The sequence below is a fragment of the Syngnathus leptorhynchus genome, chromosome 14, assembly GCF_054491065.1.
Source record: "Syngnathus leptorhynchus isolate UIUO chromosome 14, UIUO_Slep, whole genome shotgun sequence".
In the NCBI taxonomy this organism is placed as follows: Eukaryota; Metazoa; Chordata; class Actinopteri; order Syngnathiformes; family Syngnathidae; genus Syngnathus; species Syngnathus leptorhynchus.
The window spans coordinates 3420144-3436064 of NC_141208.1; the positions used below are offsets into that span (position 1 = coordinate 3420144).

The following is a 15921-nucleotide window of genomic DNA, read 5'->3' on the forward strand; positions in this document are numbered from 1 at the left end:
AAACGTCGCGTGTCACCGATGTGACGTTTCACTTCTTCATTTGTCAAAACGTTTTCTAATTACCTGAGCTGGACTTTGTTGACTTGGTTGTGATTTATAATTGGTAGCAAACGTATGATTGCCCAAAGGAGGAGATTCTGTGGACTGATCTGCAGAGTTGATTGGTTTGTTTTCTATCTGTGCTAGTCAAGTAGATATGACAGCCATATTTGGAAATAGATCAGCTCGCAGAGGATATCGTAGTCCAGACATCGTGTTGTGATTTTTAGAACAAGAGGGTTGTTCTATTTTTACTTGATGCTGCAGCATGTCGCCGGCTGTTACCATGGAAACATGGCTAGATCCTATAATAATAATAAAAAAACTCCACCAAAAAAACAAACACAACCTCTGTGAGATGATTAAATGTCACGCATCCTTAGGTTTTTTGTTCTGCATTTTACTGAAATAGGCAAAAATCTAAAAGTCCATTTGGGCAGTCTCTCGTTTGGAAGCTCCTCCCGCTCATAGCCAAACAAGGTGAGCTTCAAAACAGGAAAAGGAACAAGCCGAGTGAAGGCCGCTCAAATCAAAGCAATGTGCCAAAGAAGACGCACTTTGTCAAGATGGAGTGTCGAGTGAACTTTATTTCCGCAACTTTGTCATGACTCGACCACAAACAACAAAGCGCTTTCAAAATAACCAGCGTCTATCGTTTGCTGTGAACGAACCAAAGGCGTCCCGACAACTGACGACGGACTTCCCGTCTCCCGCAATACAATCAAGTTGGTCGTGATTGAAAAAAGCACCGAGCGCTAAAACAAACCACACTTGCTCGGCAAAATGAAGCGGATGGGCATCTGTTTCCTACTGCGCTTGATTGAGCGGATCCGTTTGCGGTGCCTCTAACGTTAACATTTATTTGGAGGCCAGATGGAAGCGTACGCTTACAAGAATTTCCCAAGCGTCCTCACGCTTTACTTTCTTGGGATTTAATCCAAACTTCTTTTTTGTCGGTGGCCATTTTGAATTCTGAAAGGTTTGTTGACGCTCGTGAAAGTGCACTGTGATGATGACACTGCTGCTCTTTCCATATGCTGTGATATGAGTGACAACACTACAAACGCGTGGCGTGTGGAACTCAGTAGACGCAGAGGTCAGGAAACTTCATCTCGTAGATGGGCACCGACTGGTGCTGGGTGTGGCCTGAGGAAACCGACACCACGCCGGATGGGCTTGGGGGAGGTCTGGGTGGGGCACGTGACGCCATGAGCTCATTGCGAGTCGAGCATCGAGTGAGGATGTTGGGTACTCACCTGATGGTGAGTTCAAAGATGTGCGCCAAACGCTCGTGTAACATGTTGGCCTACGTGGACACGCAAGGGGAGGGCAGGTTAGGTGAGCGTAGGCGCCACTGTTAAATACACTGTGAGTACCTTGGACTCGCAGTGCGCCGCGATCTCCTCAAACGGAGCTTTCTGGAATTTCTCCATCACCTGCCGGCGACGCTCGCGTTCTTGATCCTCCAGGACACTCGTGTCTGAGGTGTTCACAGTCTGATGTTTGTCGCTGTTGTCTTTTTGTAATGCGTCGGCATCTTACCGATGGCTTTCTTCAGGGTCTCAAAGGTGATCTCCTCGGCCAGCTGCGACTAAACGCACATGGGGGTGTATTGCACCAGAAGAGAGTTGACGGTGGGTCAACAGGACATTGGACTCGAATCAACTTTCAAAAATCAACAAATCAAGCAGAGCAAAGAATTCTGCTCCTCATTTTTTGCGGAGGAAGAATAGAAGACTGCGAGGCACCGTTGTACAAACATACTGTAGATGACAATAAGACCTGATAGAAGGAGAAATCAAGGTCAACTGTAGTCGACTTGCTCACTATCACCCTCTGGTGGTAGAAAGTGGTCAGAGGAATAGCCGTCGGCGTCACGGGCGTATCGACTGACCTTGTCCGGCAGGCTGCTGGCCAGGATGTCAACTTGTAAGGAGATGGTGTCCACAAAGCTCTTCCTTCGGGTCAGGCGCTCTTCATCTGCGGGACGGTGCAAGGTCAGCGCTAACAGGTTGGCGGCGGCGACGCAGAGAACTCCGTGCGCGCTTCCCGTTGGCGCTACTTTTAGCTATGAGGCTAACACAAGCTAACACAAGACTTCCTCCAACCACAACATGAAAGAAAGAGTTGGTCAAATACTCACCATGACGCCACGTGAGCCGCGGCGGGGGAGGGGGGGTGCGCAAGTGTTAGCGGTGCAAACGGTAAGCGACTCAACAACACTACAAAGCTGCGCTTCTCAAACTGGGGTCCCCCTCATAAATATCGCAACAAATGATGTGTATCGTTGGCTCACCTCCGCACTAAGAGATCCTGAGTACCGAGATTGGAACACAAACCAAATATTTGGTAATTGGTGAGTTTGTCAAATGTCGATTTATTACTACCCGCTTTGTTTTGCAATGAAAAATAATTCAGAAACATCAAATTTCATTTCAAGATCATCATCTTCGTCCGGTAGCAACCCCCAATGTCCAAATCTAATCAATTTGAGCTTTGCAAACACCCGAATGATTCCAAACGAGGATTATTAGGTGGTTCTTGCTCGCCGGACCCCTAAGGTTTGAGAACGCCTGTTTCAAAGGTCACGTAGGTACTCTGCTTGGTGACTACAGTTGCTATGGTTACCTCTGGATGTCTGTTTGCACCTGTGCAGGATTTTCCCCACTGTGTAAAGCACTGACAGAAGAGGGGAAACATCAAAGTCACGTAAGAATTTTCAAAGCGAAGCTTCCGCTTGGAGCAGACCTTGCGCCAAATGGACAAGAAACTACGAGAAACTGGTGACCGGGAGAATGATGTCGGGACGGGCAATTTGAAGAGGAGGAGAGAAGCAGAAGAGAAGGACAAAAGGTGACGTTACCTGTGACCTGTGGCACATAGGGAACGTTGAGTCTGTCGGCGTTGTAGCCAGCGCCCGCCAGACTCTCTGCCATGTCACTGCTCTGGAAGAAGAGCGCCACGTCGTCCCTGTCCAGGCAGTCGGGAAGCCTGTGCACGCCAAACCGAGAGACAGCTCAGCGTGGGGAGGAGGGCAAGACCGAGAAGAAGAAGATGGACTTACGGGCACTTGTCACGGAAAACGTGCTCGGGGAGAAGGTAGGGAGCGTCCATGTTGCGCAGCTCGATCACCTGAAAGACGACAAGAGCGGGCGTGGGCGGAGGAGCGGGCGAAGGGTCGGGCGGAGTTGCGGACCTTGCTGACGTGCTGACAGAAGGCAGCGTTGGCGATCATCTGACCCAGGAAGTTGAGGTACGCCGCCACCAAGGCCAGCAAGCTACAACGCAGCCACACGGACAAATTCTCCTCCGCGGACAGAGCCATGTCCTACAGAAACCCGTTTGAAAGCCTGAGAAGTGTTTACAAGTGCCAGGCGAGGAGCGACTTTGGGCGGCGCGGACCTGCACCGCGACGGCCAGGCGGACGAGCTCCACGACAACGTCCTCGTTGGCCAGCTCGATGGTGAGGATGGCGAGCGTGGTGAAGAGCAGCTCAAAGTTCTTGTGCACGTTGTCGTCTTCCTTGCAGCCCAGGTAGATGTGGCGGTACAGCTGCTGGCCGTGCTGACACACACACACACACACACACACACACACACACACACACACACACACACACACAAGTAAGCCTTCCTCCTGGTTCCCACGCGTCATCACGACAGCGGCCGTTAATGAGCGACCTTTGGGAGCAAACAGACCATAATGACCAACCTTCTTCATAAAGGCCACGTCCTGCTTGGAAATCTTCTCCCGCTTGATCTTTAGAGCCGCCACATTGGGGATGATCCTTGGGCACGCACACGGTCCACATTAGCGTTAGCATCCGGATTGGAGCAATTAGCACGCAGCGTTGTTTACCGTCGAGCGTTTACCATATTTAGCAGTATTGGGCAATTACTGTGTCTCGTTATTTAGCAGCAAGTGTTTCGAATTATTCGGCATGCAGCTTTATTCAACATCTTTCGGTTAGCGTTATTTACGTTGAGCAATTTGCATTAATATTTACGTTCAGCAATTTGCATTAAGAGTTTACCATCCAGCGTTTAGGACATGTCAGGCAGACGACGATTTCCAAAATGTATTGCATTTGTCAGAAGTGAAACCAATCGTATTTGGCACCGAGCTGCTGTCGGCAGCCGGTCGGAGGCAAGTCGCGGGCGGCACCTGATTCCTCGTAGCTTGGCGCGGTTATCGTGTCTGTCGATGATGTTGAGCAGGATCTCGAGCACCAGCTGGCGCAGCTCGCTGTCCTCCATCAAAGAGATGGAGAAGAGCGGGTCCAGGAAGGGGGACGGCAGAGCGCCCGACATCGACTTGGACTTGAAACCTGACGTCACCTGCAAGTAATGGCACGCAAATCAAGATGCGGAATAAGACCCGTTTTAATTGAAAGAGTGGTGTCTGACCATGATGAGGGAGCTGAGCAACATGGTCTGGATCCTCTTGGTCCCCTGATGCCTGAAGGAGTCAGGTCCCGGAAATTGAGAGGAAAAACAAAACAACAACGTCAGCGGTTGTTGCGTCAACAGGCTGGAAATTCTAAGTGAAGTAACGAGGTGGCCCGGCGAAGTTCCTTACGACTCACCCGATCTTGACGGTGTCCAGCGTGTGGCACGGCGTCCCGTAGACGGGCACCTTGCCCATGATGAACATCATTACCTCGGCCCTCTGGTAATCGGGCAGGTTACCGCCGAAGAAACCTGTCGGAGCGCAAGAAAAGCGTGTCGGCTGGGCGCGCACAGACTTGTTGTGTTCAAATGCGTACCGATGGTTTGAATGATGGCATTCTGCACGATACGCTCGTCACTCTCCTTGCTGCGGCCTGACGAGGTGCTGCAGGCCGAGTTCCTGCGGGAGCCCTCGCCCAGCTCCAGGTCCACGCTCATGCGCAAGTGCTTCAGCAGCGTGTTGAACACCTCCAGCACTGTCGGCCCTGAACAAACGGCGCCGCCCGGTGGCCAGTGAGATGCATAATCCGCTTGCGTGAGCAAGAATGTCCAAATCGCGTCGACAAACAAACGCACGCTATGACCGCTTGCCTCTGAGGCTAGGCTAGGCTCGCACACGTTGGCACACGCTACAACACGTTGGCACACGCTAGAACACATTGGCACATGCTAGAACACGTTGGCAAACGCCAGAACACGTTGGCACTGTCAGGCCTGGGCAAACATTTCTGCTCTGGGGCACCGTTTTCAAACAAAAACCAAAGTGACATTTCAGGAAATGTTGAGGGGAAAAACATTTCAAAAAGGACTATTAACTGACGATCCATTTCTACTTTATCATGATTTGATATCAACAAATTCCAATCAACGATCAAACGAAACGTCATGTTGATTTTCATAAAAGCGCGGTGATTTTCCCCAGCCCTGCCCGACGACAAGTGGCCCTACGTTTGATGCCATACCGAGCCACACGTTGGGAGGGGTGGCGTGTTCGATGTCCGCCGCGTCGCCTCCTTTGCACTCTTGGATGCTTCCTGGCCGACAGACATTTTGGTTTATTTTGCCAAAACGCAGATGGTCAAACACACACACACAAAAGCCGTGCCGGGCGACATGTGACATAGCGGAACGGAAAATGGATGGAATGATGAACGATTGATTCCAATCTCCCAGATAGCTACGAGGGTATTTTCAGTCGACATTTTGGGTGCAGTGTATAAAATTGTGGCCGTTAGTGAGACTCACCCACGGAGCCTTTGGCAGCGATGGCCACCGTCTCCAGCAGCACTTGTACGATGCCGGCACGTACCCGAGGCGGGCTCTTGTTGTGGGCATCCAGGTGGCCCAGGACTTGCTGGATGACGTGGTGAGAGTGCTGCGCCTGCCACGCCGCCAGGAGAACAACAACGCTGTTATTTCATGCTGGGCTGAGTTCTGTCAAGAGCTCATTATTCGTTGGCTAACGGCGGCTTCGTTGAAGTTCAAATGGGATTTTTGTGAAGAATGAGTCGGACCTGGATGGAGTACATGATGATCCTGAAGCAGGAAACGGCAAACTCGTTGGGATCCCACAGGTGATGGTTGTCCAGGTGGCTGCGGATGCAAAACTCTCATGTCACCAAGTCACGCGTGCGCGGGAAGTCGACACAAGGTCGCGCGCCGCAGATGGCGGCCGACAGATCGGCTCGCCGACCGGGCCGCAGCTGCCGCTCGCCTCCCGATGAGGACGACGGCAGCTGGCGTGATGCCTACCGCTCCCTGAGGTCGCTGGTGTTGTGCGGCGACCTGTCAATCACGTACCCCGATTGTCACGCTTAGCTAGGCGGTGCTAAATGAGCGTTAGCTTCCGCAGCCAGGCCTCGCTATTGGCGGCGAAAATGACAAGAACAACAGCTTCTCTCCACACACCATCGGGCTCCCAAACAAATGACATCACAATGTGCACATTTTTCCCTTTGTGATCCCGCTCACATGAATGTTGACAACGTGCAAAGCGGGAATGGTCGCCAACTCCACGATTGGCCCGCTTCTATTGCCTTCAAAGATGAGTTTGACCCCAAGCCAGTTCGTCTATCTTGAAACCAGCCTGTCTCATCAGTAGGGGGGAAAAAAAAAAAGTCTCAGGAAGCCGTGCACGGAAATAAACTAACAAACGCCGATAATCTCGCCAGGCTAAAACCGTTGCAGAAGCGTCCACAAGGACATCAGTATGCATACAAAAAGGCGCAGCATCCATTTTAAGAGGACCGACAAGAACCTCTGTTAAGCTGCAGTCCGACGTGACGTCAATGTGAGCACCCCCTGGCCCCCCTCTTCCTTCCCCCAGTGCTTCTATTTATAGCAGCATGGCGCCCCCCCAGCCTGGCCAGTGACACCACAAGAAAGAAAAGAGAGAAGCCGTGCGAGGCGCTCAACACAACGCCGGTCGACGTCACACATGAGCGATGAGATCGACCGCCGGAGGGCATGAGACCCCCAAAGGCCAAGACCGGGGAATTGAACATTCGTAACGAGGCGAGACGTGCACTCAATGCCTTGAAAATGAACAAGTGGCATGCAAATGACCACACCTTTATCGAATGGCTGCAAGGGGGAAGTCATCACCAGTGCGTGCGTGTGTGCAATCATTTTGATGTGTTTTCCGTAAGTAATTGCAACCCAGGCGCGTGTGTGTGTGTGTGTGTGTGTTACCCACACGAGCACGGGTCTGACGGCGTTGTTCATATTTCCATAGGCGGCGCGTCCCAGCAGTTCTCTGAAGCAGCTCTCGGCCAGCGCCGCCGGATTCTCGTTGCCGTCTTGACCCGACACGCAGGGCGTGCTCGGATGCACTGCCCCCACCCTGACACACACATACATATATATAAACAGCAAACGTGAGTTGCACCGCAACCAACCATCAGTTTACTCAGCAAATCTTTTACAATGGCTCAAATGAGATGACATTTGTACATTTGGAGTCCAAAAGGATGTCATTGAAAGCGCAGAATGGAGAACAGTCAGTTGGCGAATGGTTCGGTCTGAAAATGTGCAAAAAGAATGTCGCTCCTTGCGTTTTGGAAAAGATGCAAGCTGAGAGGCTTCACATTAACAACGTCACGTTAAACAAAAGCCAGGACTAAGCAGAGGCTCGGAGGGGGGGGGGCTTTTGCGTTACCACTTGCTTCCTCTCTTGCGAATGACCTCGTGCACCTTAAAACACATTCTTAGCCATTGTTCGAATGAGGTTTACTGATTTTATTCTTCAGTTGGTGCTTTAACTGTTATTGTGGGTTTATTTTCACTTTGGTAATGCGGAGTTGAGAAATTAGATGTCTCACAAGAAGTGTACTTTGACCCTTGAAAAATATTTCACATGGCTGCCCGGGCAAAAGGCGCGGGCAGGCGAGGTCGTTAGGCCGGTCGATACGAGCATCCGATGGGAACGCCATTAAAAATGGCAGATGGCGGCGGCGCCGACCCGATCTCGGTCAGATAATTGGACACTGGTGACACACAGAGACGCTCCAGTTGCGTGGGGGAAATAATCACCCTTAGCCGGGGGAAAGCTGCCAAAGGAGGAAGACAGAAAAGAAGGCAGGAAAATGTCTAAAAAAAGATTTCTGTTGACATGGAAACGACTTCAGCAGACCGGCAAAAACAAAGTCCCTCAAAACGCCTCCATCTGAAATCATCTTTTCACATTGAAATGACGGCAAACGCCATTGCTGTTGAGTTACCTGTCCATGTCATCAGTGTCTTGCATGTTGAAGAGCATGGACGGGATGAGTTTGTCCATATGCTGCGGCTCCCAGATGATGGCCTGCAGCTCGTCGTTGACAGTCTTTCGGACCACCCCCTGCAGACCCTTGATGCCAGCCACTCGGATCCTTACGCCCGCGGACAAAAACAGTTGGGCGCAACATTAGTTAAGACTTGAAAATGTTTCTCGTTATCTTCTGACATTTATCGCTGTGTGTGTCACATGGAAAGAGCAGAACAAAATGACTCGCGTGGATAAATCTGTCAAGACAATATCTAAGTCTAATGTATACATCAGGGCTCACCTTCGGGTGCCACCTGTCCTTAACTGAAATGAACAGAACGCTCGTGACGCATGTACAGAGCTCGCTGATGAGGTCATCATTTCAAAAACATTGCGGATGAGAGCCCTTGAGGACCGGAGTCCGTGACCACGGCTATACATCAATGCCGACATATGTTTGACGCATCTCTCATTATAATCAGATGTATCCATCTACAATATCTGGAACTGTTTGTAGACAAAATGTCTGTACATCCTGTGTCATCATTAATGACCAAGAGGTACCGACCTGGTCTTGGTGTCCGGGTCCTCGTGGGTGGAGTGACACATGGCGCTGAACTGAGACACAAAGAAGTCATAGCGGCGGTGGTAGGATGGAGTGTCTTCTTCAATGTTGGCGAATTTCACAAACTGCAAAAACAAAAAAAAGGACTCATCAGTGACAACTACTTTCACCAATTTGTGAAGTGCCAGTTATTAAATGCTTGCTAGAAATCTAGTTCATATTGCTGTGGCACAAAGAAGAGCTGCTGCGGGAGAGCATCATATTTAAATGTCTGCTCTGGCTTGGTGCCTAATGAGCAGCTTCGGCCATCTCTTTCTTTTTTCCTGCGCCATGACGCATCAAGGATCCCACGCAAACGAGACGCCAGCACACATCCACACAGACGAGGCCACGTTGTGAAGGAAGAAATTGCCATTAACCCAAGAGTGAACCCCAAAGCGCCGCCCCGCCTCCAAGCTGTCGGTGGCTCCTTCGTCAGTCTCGAAATACCACAAATAGAAAAAGGGCTGCTCGCCAAAAAAAGCCCACTCATAAATAAAAATCACCAGTGGTAAATAATGCAGCTCGGCCTCCTGCTGGGATGAAGTGTTCACCATGGAGCAGGCAAGGGAAAAAATATCTTTCAAAGAGAGAACGCGAGGGAGCTCGTGCCTGGACCATCCCCCCCTTGCACATTTTTCTGGCGTTCTCACCGAGTTGGTCCCCAGGACCTGCAGGTCAGGTTCCCTGGACTCCAGTAGCTTGGCCACCATGTGCAAGAAGCTCTCCACAAAAGGTTTGATGCTCTGCGAGTGACAGGCCATCAGCAGCTGGTCCAGGGCCTCCATGGCAATCACCACGTTCCTGAGCAGCGAGCACACACAGAAACGGCCCCTTTAGCTCTGTATGAACACTAGCCACAATGCTAACATAGCATTTGCCTCCAGCACAGGCGTACGATGGTCCAACAACCCTCTTGGGCACCAATTGCGGCCCGTGCTACTCACCCGTAGCGATGGCGCACCACATCGCGGCTGAGGCGCTCTGCCAGGTACGCCCCGATGCGGTCCAACTTCTCCGGAGCCGACACGGCGTAAAAGGTCAGCTTCTCCATGTCCGATTTGCTCAGACCGTCCTGAGTGCAAGAACGCAAGAATGCTGACAATGCTACAACAAATAGCTAGCACGGACTCGAGGTCCTTCCGACGTGCTCACGCAACAAGCATGAAAATATGTTTCTCTGGTTTTGGAATGGACTCGACTTGGGAGGACATTTGAAGGTTAACGAGTTGGCTACAAAATTAGCGTCACGGCTTTGTGTGTGTGTGTGTGTGTGTGTGTGAGTCAGAATGATATTTGAAAAACACAAAGAACAAGTCATCTCACCTTGGGGTCCTCTGGGAAGATGTTGTCCACCAGACGTTTGTAGCGAGGTCTGAGCGGCCCGCAGCAGCCGCAAACCCCTGCAACACCATCATAAACGGACCGTTAGCGCGCTAGCTGGCAAAGTTGCAGTTCCGTTTTCTCTCCTGCTTGCTCTCGACTACAATGCGACTTGCGAGATACTCAAATAGATGGTCTCAAAGAACCGGGTCGGACAACCGATACCCATTGAGAAATTGGAATCATCCTATTTTGACATGTTTATTGAAATGTAACACCTGAGCAAAGGTGCCCAAACGACGCAAGTTAATTTGATTGGAAGAAACGACAAATTAGCTATTTCAAATGGAATAAAAGAGATTTTCACATTCAAATGGAGAAGCGCCTCGCGGCTGTCGCGGTTCAACTTTCAGACTTTTGAAAGGCGATGCCGCCAGAAATGTCTGTCCATTCAAACAGATAGCGACTAATTGCAATAGCACTTCCTCAAAGTCTGAACACTCAGCTCGAAGCTGGCATGGCAGCGGGGGGGACTTAATGGGGCATGAAAGACAAGCTCAATGTCCTCCGACGTCCGTCAAACATCTGCTGGCCTGCAGCAGCAACATGAGCGAGCGCCAGGCGCACGCACGTATGCACGGAGCAAACACACCAATGGGCATGATCAACACACACATTCTCATATACTCGCTCACACACAAAAACAAGACGCAACCAAAGTCTCTCCGGTCTAAGTGCGGATTTGTGACTTGATCGGGTCGTCGTGTGAGGCTGGCCAGGGCAGCTTTGTTACGTGTCTGCAGAGGCGGCGTTCATTTGAGTCGTGACCTTTCCTAGACACTAATCCGTTTTTCCAGGACAGGCCAACGCCACCTCGGAATCATTTCTGACAGCTTTGGCGCTCGCGGATCACACAGGTGCGCTCCGGGGTGACTTCACCACACTCATAAGAGCTGTTGGACTTTTCCAAGATGTCAATCGAGCGCCATTGACGTGCTGGGTAATCGGGAGAGCCGTGATTTTTCCCAGAGGGCCGATCCAATGTGTGGGGTCGGAACATCATTTATAGTCTACAACAGTAGTCCCCAACCTTTTTAGCGCCACGGACCGGATTACCGTCAGAGAATATTTACACGGACTTGTTTGGTTTGTCTCGCCCCAACGGAAGTGATGTAATAGATAAAAATATGTAATAGAAAATGGAGAAAATTGAACAGAATAGAAAACAGCCCCCCAAACAGATCATAAAAGTATCTCTGCAGGACCTGGAGGGATATATTACACTTTTCTACACTCCTGGAGACTCCAAATACACAAGAAAATGTTTTTAATAGCAAAAAAAGTTAATTGTCCATGAGATGTCTCAAGAGTTGTTGGCGAGCACAAAAAACGGTGTTCCACCACTGAAGTGCAGATTTTTAAGCGGCCTTTTGTGCCATATACGGCAAAGTTTGGAGCTTGAGCTGTTTGTCTTCTCAGTTTCAGTGGAGTGCCACAACATATCAGGCAGCTCTTCTGGATAAGATGCAGCTCAAGACAGAGGAATTGGGTTACTCTTAAAGTCCCACCAAATTGAGCAATCTTAAAATACAGTAGGGTAGAAAATATCGGTAGTTGGAATCGCGTGTGGGTTCGGAACTGATTTTAAACATGTCTAGATTTAGATCAGTTTAAAGTGTGTTGGACGGACGTATCAAAGAAAAGGAAATGTTTACATAGGGCTCTACATTAGCGGATCTTTTCCATTCGCGCCTATTTTTGGCACGCCTACCCCGCGATAAACGGGGGTTCACGTTTTTTGTCAAAACACGCCTCTCCACCCGCGGGGTCCTTAAACGCATCACTCATATTTGATCTCGGACTTGTCAATTCTCGCGTCCTCGTCCCAGATAGTAATCTCCATTCAAGTTGGAAATGTTTTCTGTTCTTACCCGCCGGCATATTGGTGTCGTCCAAGTGCCGCAGAGGCTGCGTGGGCAGCTAGTTAGTTAGCCTCCATGTTCTCTGCCGCCACCTGGCATCGCAATGGCTAAGGCAGGCCACCACTTCCGTGTCCTGACGGCACCCGACCCACCACCACAGTCAGCACAGAGCGCAAAATCCGCCGTCGTCGATGACGACGCAAACCGAACCCGCTCCGCGGACGTGTAGTCTGCCCAGCGTTCGTGTTAACGTCCGAGCACGGTTCCGGCTCACTGTGTGTGTGTGTTTGTGTGTGGCGCTTTTGGAGGGTCACAAGATAAGACGGAAACCGCCCGTCGCACTTGCTCAAGACTTCCTTCTCGGTAGCACAGCCACAAAAAGTGTTTGGACGATGACGGGAATCCCCTCAAAAAGATGAGAAAAGAAACGAAAGAACCCCTCCACACTCTTGAAGTGTATGTCTCCCGAGTGACACTCAAACAACCGAGGGTCCATGAATGCACCGTGATGGAACGCGCAGGTGTGGATGGCGCGCGCGCGTGCACGAGAGATAACGGTAAGATGACGTCATTTAACTTTTTATTTTACTTTTCGTCAGTTTGTCACATTATAAATTGATTTATTGATTGATTACATGTTCATTACATCATTACATGATGTGTTCTCTTTCTGCTGCTTGGTTTTCATCAGGTTTGTTTTTACTTTCATAGTGAACACCAATTGTTAAAAATAGAATTCAGAAAAGAAATGAGCTGTCGTCTGTCTGCCCAGAACAATAGGAAAGGTGGAAGTGTGGGTGTGCATTTGTGTCAAATGAAGGGTGCAAATCTTTTGGGACGTTTCCCCATAAATTCAGTGTCGAGGCAAATTAGCCAGCATCCTCCCACTAAAAATAGCAGCAGGCCGCGCTAGTAAAGCGTAAAAGTCGTTTGCTCTTTTTAATCTCTTAAAGACCTTTCAGACTTGCGCCCGGTGAGAGGATTGGACGTGACTCTTCTTCAAGGCAAATAAGCGAGGCTGTAAATACATAGTTATAAAAATGACCCCAACATGGACTCTAGTCTTGAAATTGATCCATTTATTTATTCATCACCCTTTATTGCCTTGATTGATAGACTACAATGTTCTTCTCGATTGCAAAATACAACATGAAAAAAAAAGACATGATTGTCTAGAAATATGGACTGAATATGAACTGTTTGTCCACCTAGCTATCTGATTGTCTAGAAATACGGGCTGAATATGAACCGTTTTGTCCACCTTCTGTCTCTCTGTCTTTATCTACAATAGCGCTCATTGTGCCCTGATATTGACCGTCGACCAGTCCACGGCGTTTGCCCCCTCTCGCAAACGAGCACAACCGCTGTTGCAGACGGTCGTCCTAAATAACATTGTCTGGAATCTACTGCTATTTATGGCACAAAGCTGTCATTCGCTTGCCACAGTTACCACGGTAACAGGTAATGAATGGTGCAGCGTCGGCGGGGGGTTACTTTTCGTTCTTTTCATCAGGTTGCCGTTGCCATCCAACGGGAAGTCGGCGGGCGTTGGAAGATGATAGACGCGGCGAAAATAAGCACAAATCCCAGTCAGTCAGAGCGCCCTGAGGCAACCCATCCCGGTCACCCACCGTTCACCGCCGAGCGGGACAATTGCGCCTGAGTCGATTCCGCCACTAATCTAGCTTCTCGGTCAAAGCATGACCTTAGCGATACTTTGAGTCGCGTCGCCTGGCGTATGAGGATAAGAAAGAGCGTAGGGTTACCTTTTGGTCGTAAAGGTTTGACATTTGAAAAAGGACATTGCGCCACACACCTTGTTTTCAAATGACCATATAACATACAGTAGTTCTTCTTTAATGCTGTATTATGATGGGTTTCAAATATTTGCAGATTTTTTACGATTCATGTAGCAATATGAATTTTGTTGTAAATGTATACAATGACAGTGAAAGCGATCCTGATTCTACAAGACGAAATAAATTCCACTCTAGTTCTCAGTGGCTCCTTTTGCTATGCTGATTTTAGCGAAATTTTAGCGAGAAACATATCACTCATGCTGAACGCTCGTTCGCACCTCGACAACACCCAAGATCGGGCGGATGTCAGGATTCACTTTTAGCGCGGCAAGTCACATGCTAACATGCTAAGAAAGTGTTAGCGTTCACGCTCCACATTCTATTTGCGATTCAGTTCATTATCATTTTGACGCCACCGTTGGCACGTGAAATGTGATGTTTGGAACGCAATGTGTCTGGAACACTGTTACTACTGTGCAATCCTACAACTCGGACTGCTATTCTATTCTTTATTTTCTTACTTTTTGTTACAGGACTGTCAATCATAGGCCGGCGTCAGGCCCGACTGTATGAATATTCATGACTTGGTTATTTAAGAGGCTCTTGTCATCAGATTGGTGACGAGTTCAAACTTAATCCCACTTTTTTTTTTTAATCTGATCCGTGCGTTTCCGAAAAGTGGACTGATACGTAAGCTTCTTAGATCGTCGCTGTTTGCAAGCACCGCCAACAGATTAGATTTTTTTTTTTTTCTCAATTTTTTCTTTTTCCCATTTCTAACGTAACTTTAAGAACGATTATGTGCGTCTAGCGAGGGGATCTGGGCCTTTCCGCCGCCTAGCTAACATAGCCGCTGACATTTGAACGTGGCCCGAGGACGGCGGACCGCTTCCTCCTTCCTCGCCGCTGTCTTTGTCTTCGAGATGTCCTGTGCTATGCCTGTATCATGCTAATGATCTGTCAGTGTTAACGTGCGATCGAGGTAGACGATAACAGCTCACCGATCGACTGGGGTAGCGTTCAATTTGTTGAATGGCTGAGAAAACAAATGAACCTCTGTGCTACTGCACATACTTCAACTGTGCTGCACAGGAATCTTGTTCTTAAGCGTTCCGGCCTGCGTCTTAGCTAAAGTCTCTGCGTCACTGGCTCGTGTGTCTCAGGGAGGGAGCAGTAGCTGAGCAACAGAAGCATGACAGTCAACAATGTCGCAGTCTGTCGCAGTCAGCGTGTCAAGATGACGATGGCTCTTTTCGTTGTGGTCCGACGACACGGGAGCAATAACAGCCGCGCAAGTCACGTGAGTTTCGTGACACCAAAATCTCACAGTATGCATGTAGCCTGAAGGAGGTAGGAAGGTAGAAAAGTCAGTCAACTGGGGGAAGGAAATAAAGGAGGCCCAACATTTTGCCAGCTGGCCAGGCCTCCCCGCATTGGTCACGCTGCACTTTGTGACGTTTGAGGAGATGCGCAAGTGGCTCACCTCACGCAGGCCATCTGATGGCCTACTTGCAACCGAGATGCGCCGGATCAAATCGGCGCTTTTTCTTTTTGGGAGGGGGGAGCACTAGAGGAACTCTGCAGAAGCAACACAAAGCCACGCAGAAGGCGAATAAAAATAGACAGAATAGCAATGAGGCAACTTTCCTCCCCGGCGCCGCCGGGCATGCGTGAGTCAAAGTGGGGTGGGGGTGGGCGGGGGCTCCTCAAGGTTTACGAGAGAATCGTCGCTCCTCGTCTCATCGCTGACAGGCCTTGGCCTCATTTTGCTCCGCCAAGGGGAAAAAGTGGACCAGAAATTTGTTCTGATGATGACGGAGGGACCTCAAAATAATCTGAGAGCCATTTGGATCGTCGAACTGCACTACAAAGACAAGGGGGGGGGGGTGTCACAGAAGATAAATTTGCTTTCATGAAGAATGAACTTTTGAGATGAAAAGATTTGAACAATCTTTAGTTTGAAATGGCTCTAAACCAGGGGTGTCAAACACATTTTTGTCACGGGCCGCATCGTAGTCATAGTTTCCTTCGGTGGGTCATT

The 15921-nt window shown here is 49.5% G+C and overlaps 1 protein-coding gene across 2 annotated transcripts; it reads right to left on the bottom strand.

Annotated features, from left to right (window-relative positions):
• Positions 1–479: 479 nt before the first annotated feature.
• efr3a (EFR3 homolog A (S. cerevisiae)) lies at positions 480–12569 on the bottom strand. 2 transcript variants are annotated; one of them, XM_085929522.1, is made up of 24 exons: positions 12091–12569; positions 10163–10239; positions 9784–9911; positions 9490–9640; positions 8801–8922; positions 8207–8356; positions 7183–7329; positions 6002–6080; positions 5733–5868; positions 5450–5521; positions 4805–4972; positions 4625–4739; positions 4446–4497; positions 4204–4376; positions 3751–3826; positions 3442–3603; positions 3236–3367; positions 3104–3171; positions 2903–3030; positions 1934–2019; positions 1582–1630; positions 1416–1519; positions 1296–1345; positions 480–1226 (listed from the first exon to the last, which is right to left on the bottom strand). In XM_085929522.1, exons 1-24 carry the CDS (start codon positions 12098–12100, stop codon positions 1121–1123), a joined length of 2541 nt encoding a protein of 846 aa, XP_085785648.1. In that variant the 5' UTR covers positions 12101–12569; the 3' UTR covers positions 480–1120. The 2 variants fall into 2 exon arrangements, with proteins under 2 accessions (XP_085785648.1, XP_085785649.1); XM_085929523.1 differs by lacking the exon at positions 5450–5521 and having other exon boundaries at positions 12091–12568.
• Positions 12570–15921: the final 3352 nt, after the last annotated feature.

What these genes read in the sequence shown, in the direction of transcription:
- efr3a (XM_085929522.1), bottom strand. An exon ending in CCCTCCCAACGTGTGGCTCG is followed by an intron (nt 4,973 to 5,449) that starts GTATGGCATCAA and finishes CCGTTTGTTCAG; the next exon opens with GGCCGACAGTGCTGGAGGTG. An exon ending in TCTGTCAGCACGTCAGCAAG is followed by an intron (nt 3,172 to 3,235) that starts GTCCGCAACTCC and finishes GTCGTCTTTCAG; the next exon opens with GTGATCGAGCTGCGCAACAT.